The sequence below is a fragment of the Monodon monoceros genome, unplaced genomic scaffold, assembly GCF_005190385.1.
Source record: "Monodon monoceros isolate NGI ecotype Baffin Bay Population unplaced genomic scaffold, NGI_Narwhal_1 Super_Scaffold_20, whole genome shotgun sequence".
Classification (NCBI taxonomy): domain Eukaryota; kingdom Metazoa; phylum Chordata; class Mammalia; order Artiodactyla; family Monodontidae; genus Monodon; species Monodon monoceros.
The window spans coordinates 29,237,975-29,255,193 of NW_021703777.1; the positions used below are offsets into that span (position 1 = coordinate 29,237,975).

General features: G+C 35.7%; 1 protein-coding gene across 6 annotated transcripts in view; it reads right to left on the bottom strand.

Annotated features, from left to right (window-relative positions):
- The window catches only part of LRBA (LPS responsive beige-like anchor protein), a 747,970-nt gene that overhangs the window by 58,589 nt on the left and 672,162 nt on the right, over nucleotides 1-17,219 (bottom strand). For all 6 annotated transcript variants that reach the window (XM_029235039.1, XM_029235041.1, XM_029235037.1 and 3 more), the window contains one exon: nucleotides 13,635-13,802. In XM_029235039.1, coding sequence (XP_029090872.1) covers nucleotides 13,635-13,802 — 168 coding nt within the window. The remainder of the gene's footprint in view (nucleotides 1-13,634; nucleotides 13,803-17,219) is intronic.

Here is a 17,219-nt window from a genome sequence, read left to right on the forward strand (position 1 = left end):
ACAACCAACAGAAACAAACGTCACTCAATAATGTTCAGCGGCACTGTGTTCATGGATAATTTCAAACAGTATCTCTGTCTAGAACACTGATGTGCTCATTCAAAACACCTCCATCTCTAGCTACTGGAAACGAGTAGATAAAGCAGCCTGCCTAGAAAAATAAGTGGAATGTTGCTTCAGAAAGGCTGCCAATACTAAGAGGAAAACGTAGTGAAAACATAGTAAAAAGTTCTCAAAGAAAAAAAAAATTCAGGATAGTTGCATTCAGGAGGTTAAATTATTTCTCAAAACCAGACAAATATGTTTAAACTATGTTACAGAAAGAAACAGTCATTTGGTAAGAATCATTTCATCTATTTTTTCAATAATATTTGTATCTACCATGTACAAACACTGGAATGAGGTGCAGTTAGGAATCCTTGACCTCAAGGAACTTAAGCCTGAAAGACAATACACACACACACACACGCACGCGCGCACGCACACACACACACACACCCCAGTTACACAGTACTGGCAGGGACAGAGAGAGGGAAGGCGATACATTTACTGTTATGACATAGTTAAATAATATTTAACATTTTAAAAATTTGCACTTAAGCATTTCCTAAATACTGTATTAATAGAATTTCAGTTCCTTCTTTGCACCAATAATGGAAACTAAAAATAGTGATTCTAAGTAAACTTCGTCTTTGTTAGAAATAAAACAACATTGCTATTCTGAAATTAGAAATTTGACTATGCTATTCTAACAGTTAGCAATCTGTTATACTTGCAATAATCCTACATAGATTTTTCAAATCTAAGTAATTTTTTAATCTTAATCTTTCTAGAAACTTGAATTTAGTTAAAAATTTTGAGAACAAAATTTGGTCACTTGATTTGAGAGTACTTTTCATACTTTCAATTTAAAATGAAGATGGTGCCTGAAGGGATCAGGGGTTTATGACAGCAGTCATCAGCATACGGAATTGCTCAGGATTCCTTGGGTAGCTGATAGAGAAAAAAAATCATAAAAATATTAATACTTTGCTTTATGTCCTTGGATGTATAACTCAGCTACACCTATTTCACTAATAAGTCTGCAATAGGCATAATCACTAGCAAAATACAAAGATTAGCTTTCCTGACAAACTTTAATGCTTAATTGACTACGGGAAACTTTGTGCTTTTAATATACAAGAAAGTCTGGCGTAATTTCAAGGTATTTTTAAATGTAGGTTTTCAATTAAAACTTGACTAATCCTTACTGTTTGTCTTTTCATTGTACAGTTCCTGCCCTGCACTGTGTCAAATATGCCATCTGTGTAACACACTTCTGGCTAGAGATGCTTCAGGATTATTTTTGTAACACCCTGAATTGTGGCTGCCTGAAGTCTTAACTTACTGTCTTCAATACTTCTACTTTATTCTCTTGCTACAACCATCCTAACCATGTGGTCCTAATGTCCTACTTTTAAAATTTCACTGCAGTCACAACAAAAATTCCTGCCCCACCTGCTTAAAACGGGCTTACAGACCATTCTCCGAACTATTTAACAAATGTTAACAATGCTATAAATACCAATTGTGTTTATGCTTTCTGAAAGATTCACTGCAGCCAGGGTTCTGCAGTAGTGTTAGAGCTGAAATAAGCTGTTGACTCCCACCATGAAAGTGATTGAATTCTAAGCCAAAAATGCTTTTCCTTGGATAAGACATCTGATTTGCTACCGCTGTCATGAAACTGGGGTCATGTGAACTTAAACACTGCTGCTGCTTCTTTTGGAAAACAGACCTTCTCAGAGTGATTATGTGTTACTAAAACAGCATTTGGAAGGATAAATTTGGAAGAGGGAAAATCAACCACTGACACTAAACACAACTTAGGGAGAAATTTTCAGGTTTTACTTTCATATTATGAGACTCATTGCACATAATTGTTTAAATTGAGCAATATCATGGCTCTCCTTTTCCTCTTCCCTACCCATCTATGTAAATAGAGCTGAGTTCCATTTTCAGAAGGAAATAAATAACTTTAATTTCTGAACTCACATAAACATAAAATAACATTGTATTTGCTTGAAAAGTAAAGGAGAAAATGCTGCTTCCAGAGGAAATGTACTGAGTACTTACAATAAGGTGCAAGATGGAAAAGCACAGATGATATTGTTCATATTAATGCTGTCCTATGCAACATCTACCTGCAGTGTATCTTTTGCTCTTTGAACCTCTACCTCTGCTTCCAAGCTCCAGCGCATCTCAGGTTCTGCCACTGCCCTCCCTTCATAATGGCTGCTCAGACCCTGTGCAGTGTCTGTACTTTTCCTTTTGTCAAAACCTCCTATCAAGTTCTATGCACAGAGAGCTGAATGACTGGAAAAAATTGTTCAAAAAAATCTGTAACCAAATAAATGATGTCTAATGGTAAAGTTTCAAGCACTAAGTGAAAGGCAATGAAGTCTATGGCAGAGGCTTTTTTTCTGTGTATATCAAAGCACATCATATAGAAATTGCTATAGCTCACTTTAGCATGAGACTGGCATTAGCTAACAGAGTCTAAACTTAGGGACGGAGGCTTTCTACTCTTTTACTTTATACTTTCATAGTATTTGAATTTTTAGAGTTAACGCACATTTTTTTGATAAATAAGTTGTTAAATCACACACACAATTTAGTAGTGAACCCAGAGATTGAGAATTCATGCATCTTAGGTCAAAAGCCTTCCTGCTTTTAGAAAATGATGATAAGGACTACAATCAACAGTGATATATCTAAGATATTTTCCCTAAGAGTACAAGTAATCTTTTTTGGTCCTCCTCAAATATGCTGGAAACAATGAGGAAATAAATTCAAATTGCTAAAAAGTATGAAAAAGAATCCTAGTTCAGTGAGTTAAATAACAATCTAAGAGATTAGAGGTACTCTAATTTCTGAGAGAGATAAAAGTTAAGAAATTGTAAATTCCTTCATCTTTATCAAAGTTACACGAAGATCATTATACAAAGTCACTATCCTAGCAATGTTAAACATGGCCAGTGCCAGAAAGTAATTACAAGGGACCTCCAAACAGCCAAAAGCAAAGTCAATATCCTTATCCTCATGTTAACGTGCATCACTTGTTTGGATTTTCAAGCAGAGACTTTTCCCACTCAGAAGACAGAAAGAGTTGTGGGTTGGCTTTTTCCTCTTGATTTTAAAAAGAAACAATTTTCAGAATACAGAAAGTAGCAAATAAAAGAATTCCATGATCTCACTAACCAAAGATAATGACTATCTTTGGTGAGATGACCATATAAACATCTTGGGGTCTATAATTACAGAAATTTCCTAATGTATATATACACATTATAAAATTTGCATTTTCTATGTTTCATAACATGATCTGTTTTGCCATGTAATATGGCGAAGTATTTTTCCGTAGCAATACATATAGACCTAGATAGCAATATTTTTTAATGATGTATATAGCATTCCACTGTATGGATTTACCAATACTTTTTTAACCAGCTTCTCTATTGTTAGACATTTATGTGGTTTTGGTTTTCATGGGGTTTTTTTGCTATTATGAATAACTATACACTTGAACATCTTTTTTTACATATGTGTTCAATTATTCCTTTTGGTTAAAGTTCTAAGTAAATAGTGGGTGAGTATTTTAAAAACTGATAGATTGTATAAAAATTCAATCTATTTTATCCTCACCAAATATATGACAATGTCTGTTTCTAACCAACATTAGGAATTTTCATTATTTTTCATTTTAGATGATCTAATAGGTAAAAAATGCTGTTGGATTTTAAATTGAATTTCACTGATTTCTAGTGAGGTTTCATACATTTGTGGCTTGTATTTCATCTTTTGTGAATTAGCCGTTCCTGAACTTTGTCATTTGTTGTTTTTTTTTGGATGTACAATAACTTCAATTTTTATGTAGACAAATATATCAATTTCCTTAATGACTTTTGGTTTTGGTATTGACTTACAAAATGGGCCTTCTCCATTCTAAAAATTATTAAAATACTCACCTACAGTACTTTCTAAGTTCTGTAGTTGCACTTTTTATATTTACAATATAATCTTTATTCCAAACAAAAACATGTAATTCATTTGTAATTTCTTTTACCTTAAGATGTGAAATAGGGATCTAAATTTTTGTTATAACAGTTAGTTAGCTGTCTTAACACCACATGTTGAATAAGACAGCCTTTTCCCAGTGATTTAAAATACCACCTTTATCGTATATTCTCATGTATCATATGTCTATTTATGGAAGCTCTATTCTGTTCCATTGAAGCTTAGAACTAGAGCATAGCGTTTTGATTACTATCATTTATACTTCTGTAGCTGAGGAAGTAATCAAAACCTATGTATTTACTTTAAATCTAGTTCTATCATATCTGGTTATTTGGTTTCTCAGGCTATCACATCTAAAAAAATAGCTAATTGTTGAGTAAGAGGACAGGTGCCCAAAAGGCAGACATACTGACCTGGTAACAGGAAGTAAGAGCTGATAGTTTTAGAGTAGAAATAGGAAAAATATAAAAAGAAAGCATAACAACTGAGAAAGAATAGCAGTACGGGATTCTTTAGTTTAAGTTCAAATATACCACAGAACAATAACTAATGTTAATAACAAAAATCACATTCATTAATTACACTCCTCACTTGTCATTACTCATATCATATGGTAAAATTGCCTCTACTCCTAAAAACTGTAGAGCGCCCATTGTTTTTCAAGTACACATAGAACATTTATGAAAACTGACTATGCCCAAGGTGACTCAAGTCTCAATCTGTATCATATGTTTCAGTCTTCAGCTTTAAATTAAGTTAAAATTAATAACAAAAAGATACTAGATTGGATGTATGAAGGCAAGCCCTTGCTGAAGAGATGACCTTCAAGCCGAGGCACGAATGACAAGGAGCCCGCATGTGAAAATCTGGGATAGTCAGAAAATGGCTATCATAAAAAGGTGCTAATCCAGTGACAGCCTTCACAGGCTCAGGAACAGAAAGAAGGTCAGTGAAACAGCACACACGAATGAGGACGAGAACAGCATGGCATGAGATCAGAGAGGCAGGCAGGGGCCAGATCGTGTGGACCAAGCAGAATTTTATTCTATGTTTAATGTGAAATAGGAAAGCTTAAGTAGAGGAGGGATGTGATCTGATTTACAGTTTTAAAATGTCATGTTGGCAGCTCTCTGGAAAGTGGATTGTAGGTAGTTAAGGGTAGAAAAGGGTGACCAGGACTACTAATGCTAGTCAGGGGAGAGATGATGACGGTGGCTTAGACTAATGACAGACATAAATGGTTTCCAAATGTGCTTTGGAGTCACCATCAACCTAACTGCTCTTCATCACCAATTTCTTATGCCTCCCCCCGCGCCACTCCCCACACGTTATTTTCCAGCCATGGCGCCATACAGTGGTCCTTCCCATACACTGTGTTCTCTGCTTTCCACTGCTTCACCTACTTAACTCCTCATTCTTTCAGGATTACATTCAGGTGGGTCATTCCTGCCTAAATCTGGGTTGGCTGTTTCTCCCTTGTGCTCAGATATATAGTGTACATATCTCACTCAGAGCACATCACTGTACTTACAATTTTTAAACACTTATTTCTGACCTCATAAAACTCCATCAGTGAACTGTTTTACATTAAGGAATAGCTAACTGAGCTCTGAACTTTTGGATATAGCAAATATCATTTACATGATAATTAATAGGAGAACTCTGGATATAAGAAAGGATATAGAGTTGTTCTAGAAACTATGCCTATAAATACAATTACATTCTGAATATATTAAAGAAATTCTTTAAGGAAAATACTTATTTTACATTTTTTAGGAAAAGAAAAATTATTTTGTAAAGTTAATATTCAACTCATCATTAATTTAATTTGTGAATTTGGAACAAGGTTTTTTCCGTAATAAAAGTATTTATTCTTACTCAGATCTGACTCTGAATTCAATTAACCTAATTTTTCTCTCTTTTTAAATTTCTTCTTTCCATGGTTTTTAGTTTTTCTTTCTTTTCTTTTTTTTTTTTTGAAATGCTGGTGGAAGGAAGAAAGGTGAATGAGTCAAACCAAATTCAGCAAAATTAATCATGAGAAAATAACCAATTTTTATTTATTTGTACCTTGTCTATAAAAACATATATGTAATGCTAGGAAAATAGAGTAGATTAAAAGTGGTAAAGGTAGAGAAAAAGGGAAAAAGGTACCCCAAGGAAATAGAGAAATAATGAAGAGTAAAAAGGTCTGTTAGAATAAAGAGCTCAAGGTAAGAATATATCCTCTAGTCAGAGGTCACAGATATTTGAGGGTGGGGGGAGGACAAGCATATTTGCCTGAAAAATAATTCTTCCTGGTGTGTGACATACGCGAATACAGACATAGTTGTATATTGATAACCCAGCTGTTTTCTAAAAATTAAAAACAACATAAAGTTTAATGTGCTGCAGGCTGTTTCTCTGATTACTCTTCCTCCTCTTATGGTTATTATTTCTATTGTTTAGTGCTTTTTTTATAGAGAGATTATTTTTATGATCACTTACTGCACCATATGTATTAATCATTCACTCTAGAATAAAACTTTCTCAAGAGGAATGGAGCTTTTCCCAAGTAGTAAGTGAATACACGACTTGTATGTGGAGAGCCTGCCTCTGTGTATGACTCTGTGGACACCTAAGTGTCCCAGATTGAACCAAGTATATCATAGTGACCAGAAATAAGTCTAGTCTAGTCTGCTTTTAATACTAGAGAGGCAAAAATCCATCCTGGTACCATTATTGTGATTTCACAGGGATAATGTTTCAATATAAGCCAAGTGTATGCACAAATTTCCTAGTATTAGGGATGTTAAAGCCTCTTAGAAGAACAAGATTCTGAAGGAAAAATGGTACGGCCTGGAGATGGGGTGGAGAGTAAATTAGAAGATGGTGACAGTGGAAGCTTTACAACTAGCAAGACTTCACAAGACTTGGGAGGCTGTCCTGGCCTGGGGTTACAGGCACATGGTTGGCCCGAGTAGAGCGGTGGGAGCTGCCTCCCGGGGTTTGTTTATACGAATTTACGTTGTTCTCAACGTGTGGAAGGAAACATTTTATGAAGACAGAGGCAGTCTGTGAGCGACCTCTCTGAAAGACTGCTCTACTCCCAAGTCACTGTGTATTCTGTAACCCAGCCTTTTTTCTTTACAGCACTTATCACTAACTGAAATTAGTTTTTATTGTTTATTTTCTGTGCACCTCATTGGAATGTGAGCTCCATGAGGGAAAGGGTTTGGACTGACTTTCTCGCTCATCTCTGTATTTTTAGCACCTTGAACAAAATGAATATTTGTTGAATAAGTGAATGAATAATTAATGAAAGAATAAACCTTCCCAATTTATAAGTCCATCTTATTTATCCAAACCAGCCTAGATCCACCATTTCAACAATATCCCTTTAACAATTTCACTAACCACCCTTCCACTCTCAATTCTTTTTTTTAAAGAAAAATCTTCTTTTATATCCCTTTACAGTTGCTCCTAGTTGTCTTTTTTTAAAATATATATACTTATTTATTTATTTGGCTGTGCCAGGTCCTGGTTGCAGCACGTGGGCTCTTGTGTTGCGGCACACGGCCTTCTCTCTAGTGGTGGGCGGGCTCCAGAGTGTGTGGGCTCAGTAGTTGTAGCACAAAGGCTTAGTTGCCCCAGGGCATGTGGGATCTTAGTTCCCTGACCAGGGATCTAACCTGCATCCCCTGCATTGAAAGGTGGATTCTTAACCACTGGACCACCAGGGAAGTCCCTCAATCTTTTTTTATATATTCCACCATACTCTCATGGCCAAACCCCATCTCTCTCTCCACATGTATAATTACACACACACACACACACACACACACACACACACACACACACGTACACCCCTTCTCTATTCAACTTTTTTCTACATCTACTCTCCCACTATTGAGAACAGAGAAAAACATGTAAAGGAAATAATAATTTATATATTATTGAGCATCAATTAAGCACCTATCATTATGTCAGGTATTTCCACAAATATTACCTCACTTTTGGCAAAAACCCTCATAATCTTGTTGCCCTTCCACCTCATTCATGCACATTTACTTACACCAGTCCCCAGGCTAACCTTCCATTCTCTAACCACAGACAAGGGAGTATTGTTTCCTGCTGTCCAGCGCTTTATCTATCCGTGTTCTGGATTTTGTTCCTTTCCTTTTCCTCATAGAGCTTGGCAGTCTATTTCATGCTTTCTTTCTCCTATGTTTCATGTGCTTCTCTCTTTTTGGATCTTTCCAATTAACACAATTATCTACCCATTTAAAAAAAAAATCTCCCTCAGAGTGACTGGTAATGGGTACAGGGTTTCTTTCTGTGGTGACAAAATGTTGTAAAATTAGATTGTGGTGATGCTTGTAGAACTCCATGAATAAACTAAAACTACTGTATTGTATACTTCAAGTGGGTGAATTGTATCATATGTGAACTATATCTTAATAAAGCAGTGAGAAGTTTTCCCTTCCATTATTTCCTTTCCTCACTGTGTTTACTTGTTCACCTCCCATTCACAGCACAGTCCTCTACCATCTAAGCGTCCTTCTCTAATGACTCTTAGAATAATACAATGAGGACTTTTCAGTTCTTATTTGTTCAGCCTTCTTTCAGACAGATTCTAAAACACACATGTGGTTATGTCACCAACCTCCAACCTTCAATCCACTGTCTTAAAATGCAGTTAAAATTACTTTCCATGGCATTAAAATTACTTTTTCTGGCTCCTGTCTACGTGCTTCCCCTTATCACTTTTGGCTCATTCCACAAACATAATCTCCAGCCATGATCTCTTTCACACATTGTACAGGAGACTCATACAGTTTCTTCTGTGTAGCTATCCTTTGCTCACAACTCTATCCAATGTTCTTATTCACCCTTCAATCTACAGCTCCGGCCTCTCATTTCCCAAAAAACATGGCTGGATTCTGGCAGTCTAGGTTTAGTGCCTATTCGCCACACTTGTGCATGCATGCAGTGTACTTATCTCTACACTGAATTTATCACAGTATTATAACTGTTTACTTATCCATATTTCCCCACTAGACAATGAACTCTACCTGATGAGGGCAGGGACTTGCCTTTCAACTCTTTAACCTTATTACATAATTTAGGCTTAGTAAAAGGTTGTCGAAAAAAATTAATGACCTATTCTTGTTTTCTGTTTTCTCCTTGCCTCACTTTACAATGAATTCTGTATGAATCTTCTAAAAAACAATCTCTAAATAACTTCGCCAGTGTTAACACTTTATGATTCTTTCTATGATGCAATCGGTAATTCATATTCTTTTTTTTTTTTTTTTTTGCGGTACGCGGGCCTCTCACTGTTGTGGCCTCTCCCGTTGCGGAGCACAGGCTACGGACGCGCAGGCCCAGCCGCTCCGCAGCATGTGGGATCTTCCCAGACCGGGGCACGAACCCGTGTCCCCTGCATCGGCAGGCGGACTCTCAACCACTGCGCCACCAGGGAAGCCCACATATTCTTTTTCATAGTTGTGTTTTCTAACCCACGGGTTTAACAGGGAACAACATAGGGGAAGGAACTAACACTTGCTGAGTACTCATGATGGGATAGGTACCATGGCAGGCCTTTTCATGTATTATACAACAGTTAATTCTCCATGAGGTGGGTGTTATCGTAGCAATTCCATATACGGAATCTCAGGAAGAGCTAAGTCACGCCACTAGTTGGCACTGGAGCCAGGAATCAAATCCATATTTGTTTGTTTGTTTTTTCTACTGTATCACACTGCATTGTGTCACAAAATTCAGCACTATAATAAGGAATGGCTATGATAAAAGATCATATTTGTTTCAATAACATTCAGAAAGCAAATATGTATAGTTATATGGATAATGCTAATGTATATTAATGAATTAATGCTAATAATGCTAAAGTAATGAACTGATATAGTCTTTCAAGAACACTGAGTACCCACCATACACCATAGGCCATGTTTTTTGAGTGAATGCTGAATCTAATCTATAATACATGTTTATATAACATATAATATAAAAATAAATTAAGGGGTGGGACTTCCCTGGTGGCACAGTGGTTAAGAATCCGCCTGCTAACACAGGGGACGTGGGTTCGATCCCTGGTCCGGGAAGATCCCACATGCCGCAGGACAACTAAGCCCATGTGCCATAACTGAGCCTGTGATCTAGAGCCTGCAAGCCACAACTACTGAGCCCACGCGCCGCAGCTACTGAAGCATGTCTAGAGTCTGTGCTCTGCAACAAGAGAAGCCACTGCAATGACAAGCCCGTGCAACCGCAATGAAGAGTAGCCCCCGCTCGCCACAACTAGAGAAAGCCTGCGTGCAGCAAGGAAGACCCAGTGCAGTCAAAAAAAAAAAAAAAAAAAAAAATTAGGGTGCAATGAGTTGGAAAGCTCTCCAGTTAAAGTTTAATTTGCTAATAATTAACCACTTGGGGATGTGGGGAAGAAAAGAAACTTACAGCAAAAGTTTTAAATAGTCTTTAGCAAATGCTGATAATGGAAAATAAATACTGAAAACTTATTTGGCATGGCAGTTCCTCAAAAATTTAAACATAGAATTACCATATAATCCATCAATTCTACTTCTGAGTATATACCCCAAAGACTTGAAAGCAGGGCCTTAAACAGGTATTAATATACCCATGTTCATAGCAGTATTGTTCACAATAGCTAAAAAGTGGAAACAACCCAAAATATCCATTGACAGATGAATGGATAAACAAAATGTGGTATATACATACGATGAAATATTAATCAGCCTTAAAAAGGAAGGAAATTCTGACCCATGCTGCAACACGGATGAGCCTTAATAAAATAAGCCAGATACAAAAGGACAAATATTGTATAATTCCACTTATCTGAGGTACCTAGAATAGTCAAATTCCTAGAGACAGTAGAATGGTGGTTGTCAAGGCCTGAGGGCAGGGAGGAATGAGGAGTTACTGTATAATGCATACAGTTTCAGTTTGGGAAAGACAAAAATTCTGGAGATGGATGGTAGTGATGGTTGCATAACAATATGGATATACTTAATGCCACTGAATTATACCTCAAAAGAGGTTAACATCGTAAATTGTATATTTATTTACCACAATAAAAACCAATATTTGAAGTCATAACATGTTACTTTAAGTGAAAGAAAAAATATAATTTGGTTTACACATGTATGTCAACTACATATCTAATGTCTAAATGGACTATGCCCAATTTCAAATATTCTACCAAGTTAATTTAACAAACATTTATTGTCCCGTTGTCTGACCACCTGCCCAGAATCTGGATTTCGAAAATTTGGTGACCAAAGATACACAACAGTCTTCTAGTTTCCCCTGTCCAATGCAGTATCCACTAGCCATATGTCTAAATTAACTAAAATTAGTTAATTAACTAAATTAACTAAAATTAACTAAAATTAAACATTCAGTTCCTCAGTCACATTAGCCACATTTCAAATGCACAATGGCCACCTGTGACTAGTGGCTACTGTATTGGGCAGTGCAGATACGATGAACATTTCCATTACTACAGAAAGTTCTACTGGACAGTGCTCTTTTAGCTTGTACTGTAAACAGTATATGGTAAACTGCTTTGGTAAATCGTTGATGTGTGTGAGAAGCAGGGTGGGTCAATCCAGAGTAAAAACAAAGAGCCAATTATACTGACTGATCTATAGAGGAAACATCCAGCTGATGGAACGTTTCACTTTTTAACTAGCAGCATCACACAGATACAGAGAGCCATCCTTTATCAACCACATGTTGCACAAATTTTAATAACGGGAAAAGTATCACTGTATCGACTTGGACACACCAATAGACAAGTCTTAAAAAAAAAATAGGGGGCTTCCCTGGTGGCGCAGGGGTTGAGAGTCCGCCTGCCGATGCAGGGGACACGGGTTCGTGCCCCAGTCCGGGAGGATCCCACATGCCGCGGAGCGGCTGGGCCCGTGAGCCATGGCCGCTGAGCCTGCGCGTCCAGAGCCTGTGCTCCGCAATGGGAGAGGCCCCAACAGTGAGAGGCCCATGTACCGCAAAAAAAAAAAAAAAAAAAAAAAATAGGATCTCACATTGGGAGAAATGGTATTAAGTACATTTTCATAGCAACCTACAAAATATTATGGAATTTCAAAATTAAAACTACACAGATTTTATAGCAACATAAAATAATATATGCTGGTATGGTAAGCAAAACAGGACATGACAAAATCAAATCTATATTGATTCCATGCATATAATAGCTAAGTAGAGATAGGGATAATTACTACAAGGGAACCCAAAAAAACAGAACCAGGTGGTATATGTGAAAAGTAATTATGGACATTAATAGAACCACTGTTCAAATACTGTTAAAACAATAAAAAAGAAAGTAAATGGGCCTATTCAATTCTATTCTAACAATGAAGTTATGTAACACCATTTGCATGTATGCTCCAACCTCAGTTTCATACATGGAGCTTATGCTTATTTTGTGTCATGCAGTCAGTTGTTGCTCTAATAAAATAAAATGCCCCCTGAAAGGAACATTTTCAAAGAACTGAAAAACTGGAAGAGTCTTTTAGAGTTCACCTGATCCAGTTCTAAAATAAAGTGAAACACTGCAATTCAAAACCTGTGCAATTTAAGATAAATGTGCATCGAGTGCATAGTGCTTTTGTTTGTGTATTAACCTTCTTTATCTAGCACATAAACCAGGTGATAATCGCTGTTAGCAAATATATTTAAATATGTACTTTCATATACTGTCAACGTGATCAGGTCATAAGCAGAGTTATAAAGAAATACATCAAGTGACGGTGAAAAACGACAAATCTTACTGCAAACGATGTTCCCTTTACAGTGATATACAACTTTCCCTATGAATCAAAACTCCCTGGTTTCTTTAATAAAGTTCTCTTCTAAAATAGTACAGATGTGTAAGGTGTTGTCTGTTCAATTCTATGAACATACATACATCTTTGTATATGATGTATGTTAGCAGGAGGATGTATAATTAAAATACTTAAAAAAAAAAGCAAGGCTATATGCAGTTTTTGGTGAATACTGTATTTGTCAAAACTATGTTTTGAGGGTTTTACTTAAGAAAATCGATGACAAAGATAAAACAAGTCTCAGTAACATCCAACACCAAGTTTGATGATGTAGGAAAGTTATAGACTTCATTCTTACTATTAACTTCTATATGGTTATACATGTACTTATGTATCATATATAAATATGTGTTTTATCACATTTAAATAGATTTATGCTTATAATCTTACTTCTTTAATGAATTATTATTTTCCTAGTTCTTTAAATTAGTGAGTAGCCTTCAAAGTTATAAAAATTAGAAATATGATTATTGATCCCTTAATGGGTTCAAATTGAAAAAGCTCTCATTTTATACTGAGTCGAACATTTTGTTGGAGGGAAGTTCTGGGTTCAAGTCCCAGCTAGGCCACTAACTTAAAGGTTATCCATCCTGCTTAAGGGCACTTTACCCATCTGGTTTCAGTTTCATTATCAGTAAAATGAAAGCATAGGGAAGATGAGATCTAATAGCTTCTGGCCTACAGATACCTGTTAGACCCAGTCAGATAACTTACCTCTCTCAATACAGGATCAGTTATTGAATTCAGATTGACAGCTCCTTCATAGGTCAGGTAATAGAACACATTGAGGGCTCGAACAGCCTCCGGCCCTTGCTGTTTATAGCCAAAAATGAGATCAATCCACTGGTGAAGCTGGCAGGAAACAAATTCACTCTCCAGAGCCTGAAAAAAAGGTGTAGATCTTATTATTATGCTGAATTCTATTTTTAAAATATATAGAGAAATTTAGAACAAGCAGTAAAGTTTACCTCTAAATTGACTGTGAACAGACTTATTCTGATGTCCTATTTTCCACCAGAATTTGTCCTCTATTTTTATAGAGACTTTGCAGCACTTGTCACACTGAATTACAATCAATTGCTTAGATTTCAGTATTAGTCTACTTGTACTGTAAGCACTGTGAGGACCAGGACTGGGTCTATCTTGGTCACGTTTGTAACTCAGGGCCTGACAGGTACTCAACTTAACATTTCAGAGAAAGGAGGTCATACAATGTAAATGTTACTTTGGGATAGCAAATGTGAAAATATTAAACATTGACTATTCACTTGAAATATTTATAATTTTTCTAGAATTACAACATTTTATTGTCTACTGTAACAACTGTAAACAAATTGTTTAGTTATTTCAACTGAGTTTTTATGTCATCAAATTAGATCTTGGGAGGGATACTTATAATTACTGAATTATTATTCTATGTACTAGTATCAAATCAGACCAAATATTTGATGCTATTAACATAAGTGTCCAATAAATAATGAATGAACATAATCAAGTTTTCAACAGAAATGCTGGGTTCAAGATCCACTTGCAATTCATCATGACATTCCCAGCTCCAAGCACTATACCTAAAACACAAGAGGTACCAATAAATGTTTCCTGAACTTAATAATGTTAAAAATCCTAAAGAGTTTTAATGAGCAGAGACTTCTTATTTTTAGAAAAGTATTCATACTTATTTAATGTTGTTAAAAATTATTCCAACATAAAAGCTTAGCATTATGGACTAGTCTATCAATAAATAATGTTATTCAAATCACAAACTCAAACTGTGAAGCTTAATTTGAAGCATACCAAGTTGTATCAGGTAATGTATCTCACTGAAATTCTTATTTTTAGAGTCATAAGTGTATGACTGTGATGTATTTCTGGTGTGGCTTGCTGCTACGTTTTCAATATTATAAAAAGAAATCTGTTGGTTTTAAAACAAAATTGACTAACTTCTATAACAAGCAACCAATGAGATATAAATCATCTCGCGACAAAAGACGTTCCTATTAGTTCACAGGTATACACTTGTGTAGATATGTGCTTTATTAAAACAACTGCCTATGGGCTTCCCTGGTGGCGCAGTGGTTGCGAGTCCGCCTACTGATGCAGGGGACACGGGTTCGTGCCCCGTTCCGGGAGGATCCCACATGCCGCGGAGCAGCTGGGCCCGTGAGCCATGGCTGCTGATCCTGTGCGTCTGGAGCCTGTGCTCCGCAACGGGAGAGGCCACAACAGTGAGAGGTCCGCGTACCGCAAAACAAAACAAAACAAAACAAAAAAAACTGCCTATGAATAAGAAAATTGTTTATGGCTAAATTCAAATAATATATTTCCTTTAACTAATATTTAACATGGCTTCATAATATATCATATATCATAAAGTCTAAAAAATAATTCTGTAAATAAAACTCTAGGCAATTCTCATATTCTAAAGTATACCTGAATTGAAATATGCCTAAAAAATATTTATTTAGTTTCAATTGTAAAAGTCACTGTTTAAAACATCTCTTATAAAACTCATTATATTTATAAATTTAGTAAACAGCTAAGAGAACACAAAACTGCTTCATATTTTATTTGAAATAAGAAGAGAAGGGCTTGTAATAACTTTCAGGAAAGTCCTATTTTAAGCACATGGATTTAAAATTAATCTGAAAATCCAGGAACTATTAGTGCAAGTTGCACACAAAAAATGATATGTTTGTTTCATTAACTTAGGTCTTGGGTAGTGATGGCGTGAGGGGGTGGGGCTGGAGGACATGTTAAAGAGACACATAAAAACAGCAATTGTCTTAATTTGTGAGCAGCGCACTCTACACAAAAGCCCTAAATATGTTCAAATTAGAGCAAGCTGCTTGATTGTCACTGCAGTCTCATGTCACATTAATGCATGACAAACATTAAACCATACACTTAAATGGCAATTTATATCATTTAAATGTTTACTGCCAGACTAGCTCATCACTCATTTAAATGTGACTTTCTGACAGCTAATTTCAGTTAATTTTCTCCAATTCACTTAATTAGAACTTTCAATCAGGGAGGGACCTATACATATCTTTGAGCTTATGTCCTTTTTAGTTGTTCAAAATCTGAGTTAATAAACAGTTGAAAAGCTCTACTATAATAGATTAGCATGTAATATCTGAGTCTACAGAAATGTGTGACTATATGAAGCAAACTCACAGTATATACTCTAAGAAAGAACCTACACTTATTTATGTAAATAATACTCTCGCCAGTAGTTTAAATAAAAAACGTTAGTTCATATACACACACACTATTGAAATGATAAAAAGAAACCCCCCGCATCTAAGCTAATTAAAAATTAATGATTTCAAAATTGTTTAATAAGATAAAACAGTCAGGAGTCTCCTGAGTGTCCGTGGTGTTGTGATTTGAGACTATAAAATTCCAGAAGGCTCAGCAAATGACAAAGTACAAATGAATTTTCTCAATATTAAAGCTCTAAAAACCAGGGCAATTTTATTTTATGTGTCATCAAAGAATTGTGTCTTCCTAATGTTGATTACTTCTTTATGCACATTCAACATGGTGAAGTTTGTTCGATTTAGATGCTTAAACCTTTACATCTTGACACCACATCAAAATGTTAAGCAAAAATGCTGAAATGACAGACACGATGCTCACATTATGCCACAAGCACGCATGCAGAAGTCACCATAGTGCCATGGTTCATCCCTCCCCTTACCCTGTTACACTTGGTCAGTCCTTAAGGGGTTGACCAGTAATTCACCCAATTACTGGCAAAATCTCTTCCAGAGGTTGATAAACAAGTTACTTTAAGGAATAAACTTTAAATACATTTAAAAAAATAAACTAAAAATCTCAGCAGTCTTCAATCATTTCTTGCAATATATCATAGCTTTAAAAAGGGACCCACAAGAACAACTGCCATGGATATACAGGAATTTCCAAAAGTTTAAAAATCATTTAATACAAAGTCAGTTCAGGACTTTAACATCCTTTTGATACCAGTGAATGGCAATTGCCTAACCAAAAGTATATATATGATAATAAACAAATGCACTTACTAAGGACTTGACTGAAGAGGTAAGAAGAAGCTGGAGGGAATTACTGAGGGTAAAAAATACAAATAATTCAAAATGGAAAACCCTGGGAATACATTTTATAACTTCTGTTTTTGAGATTCAAAAACATAAATTAAAAATTCTTTAATTCCCCTTTCATATGTTAAGATTTTTTAAAATACTGTTTATATAAATACTTATTTATATGCACATTTGCAGTCACAAAAAAATAAAAACATGCCAGTGGAATGCTAAG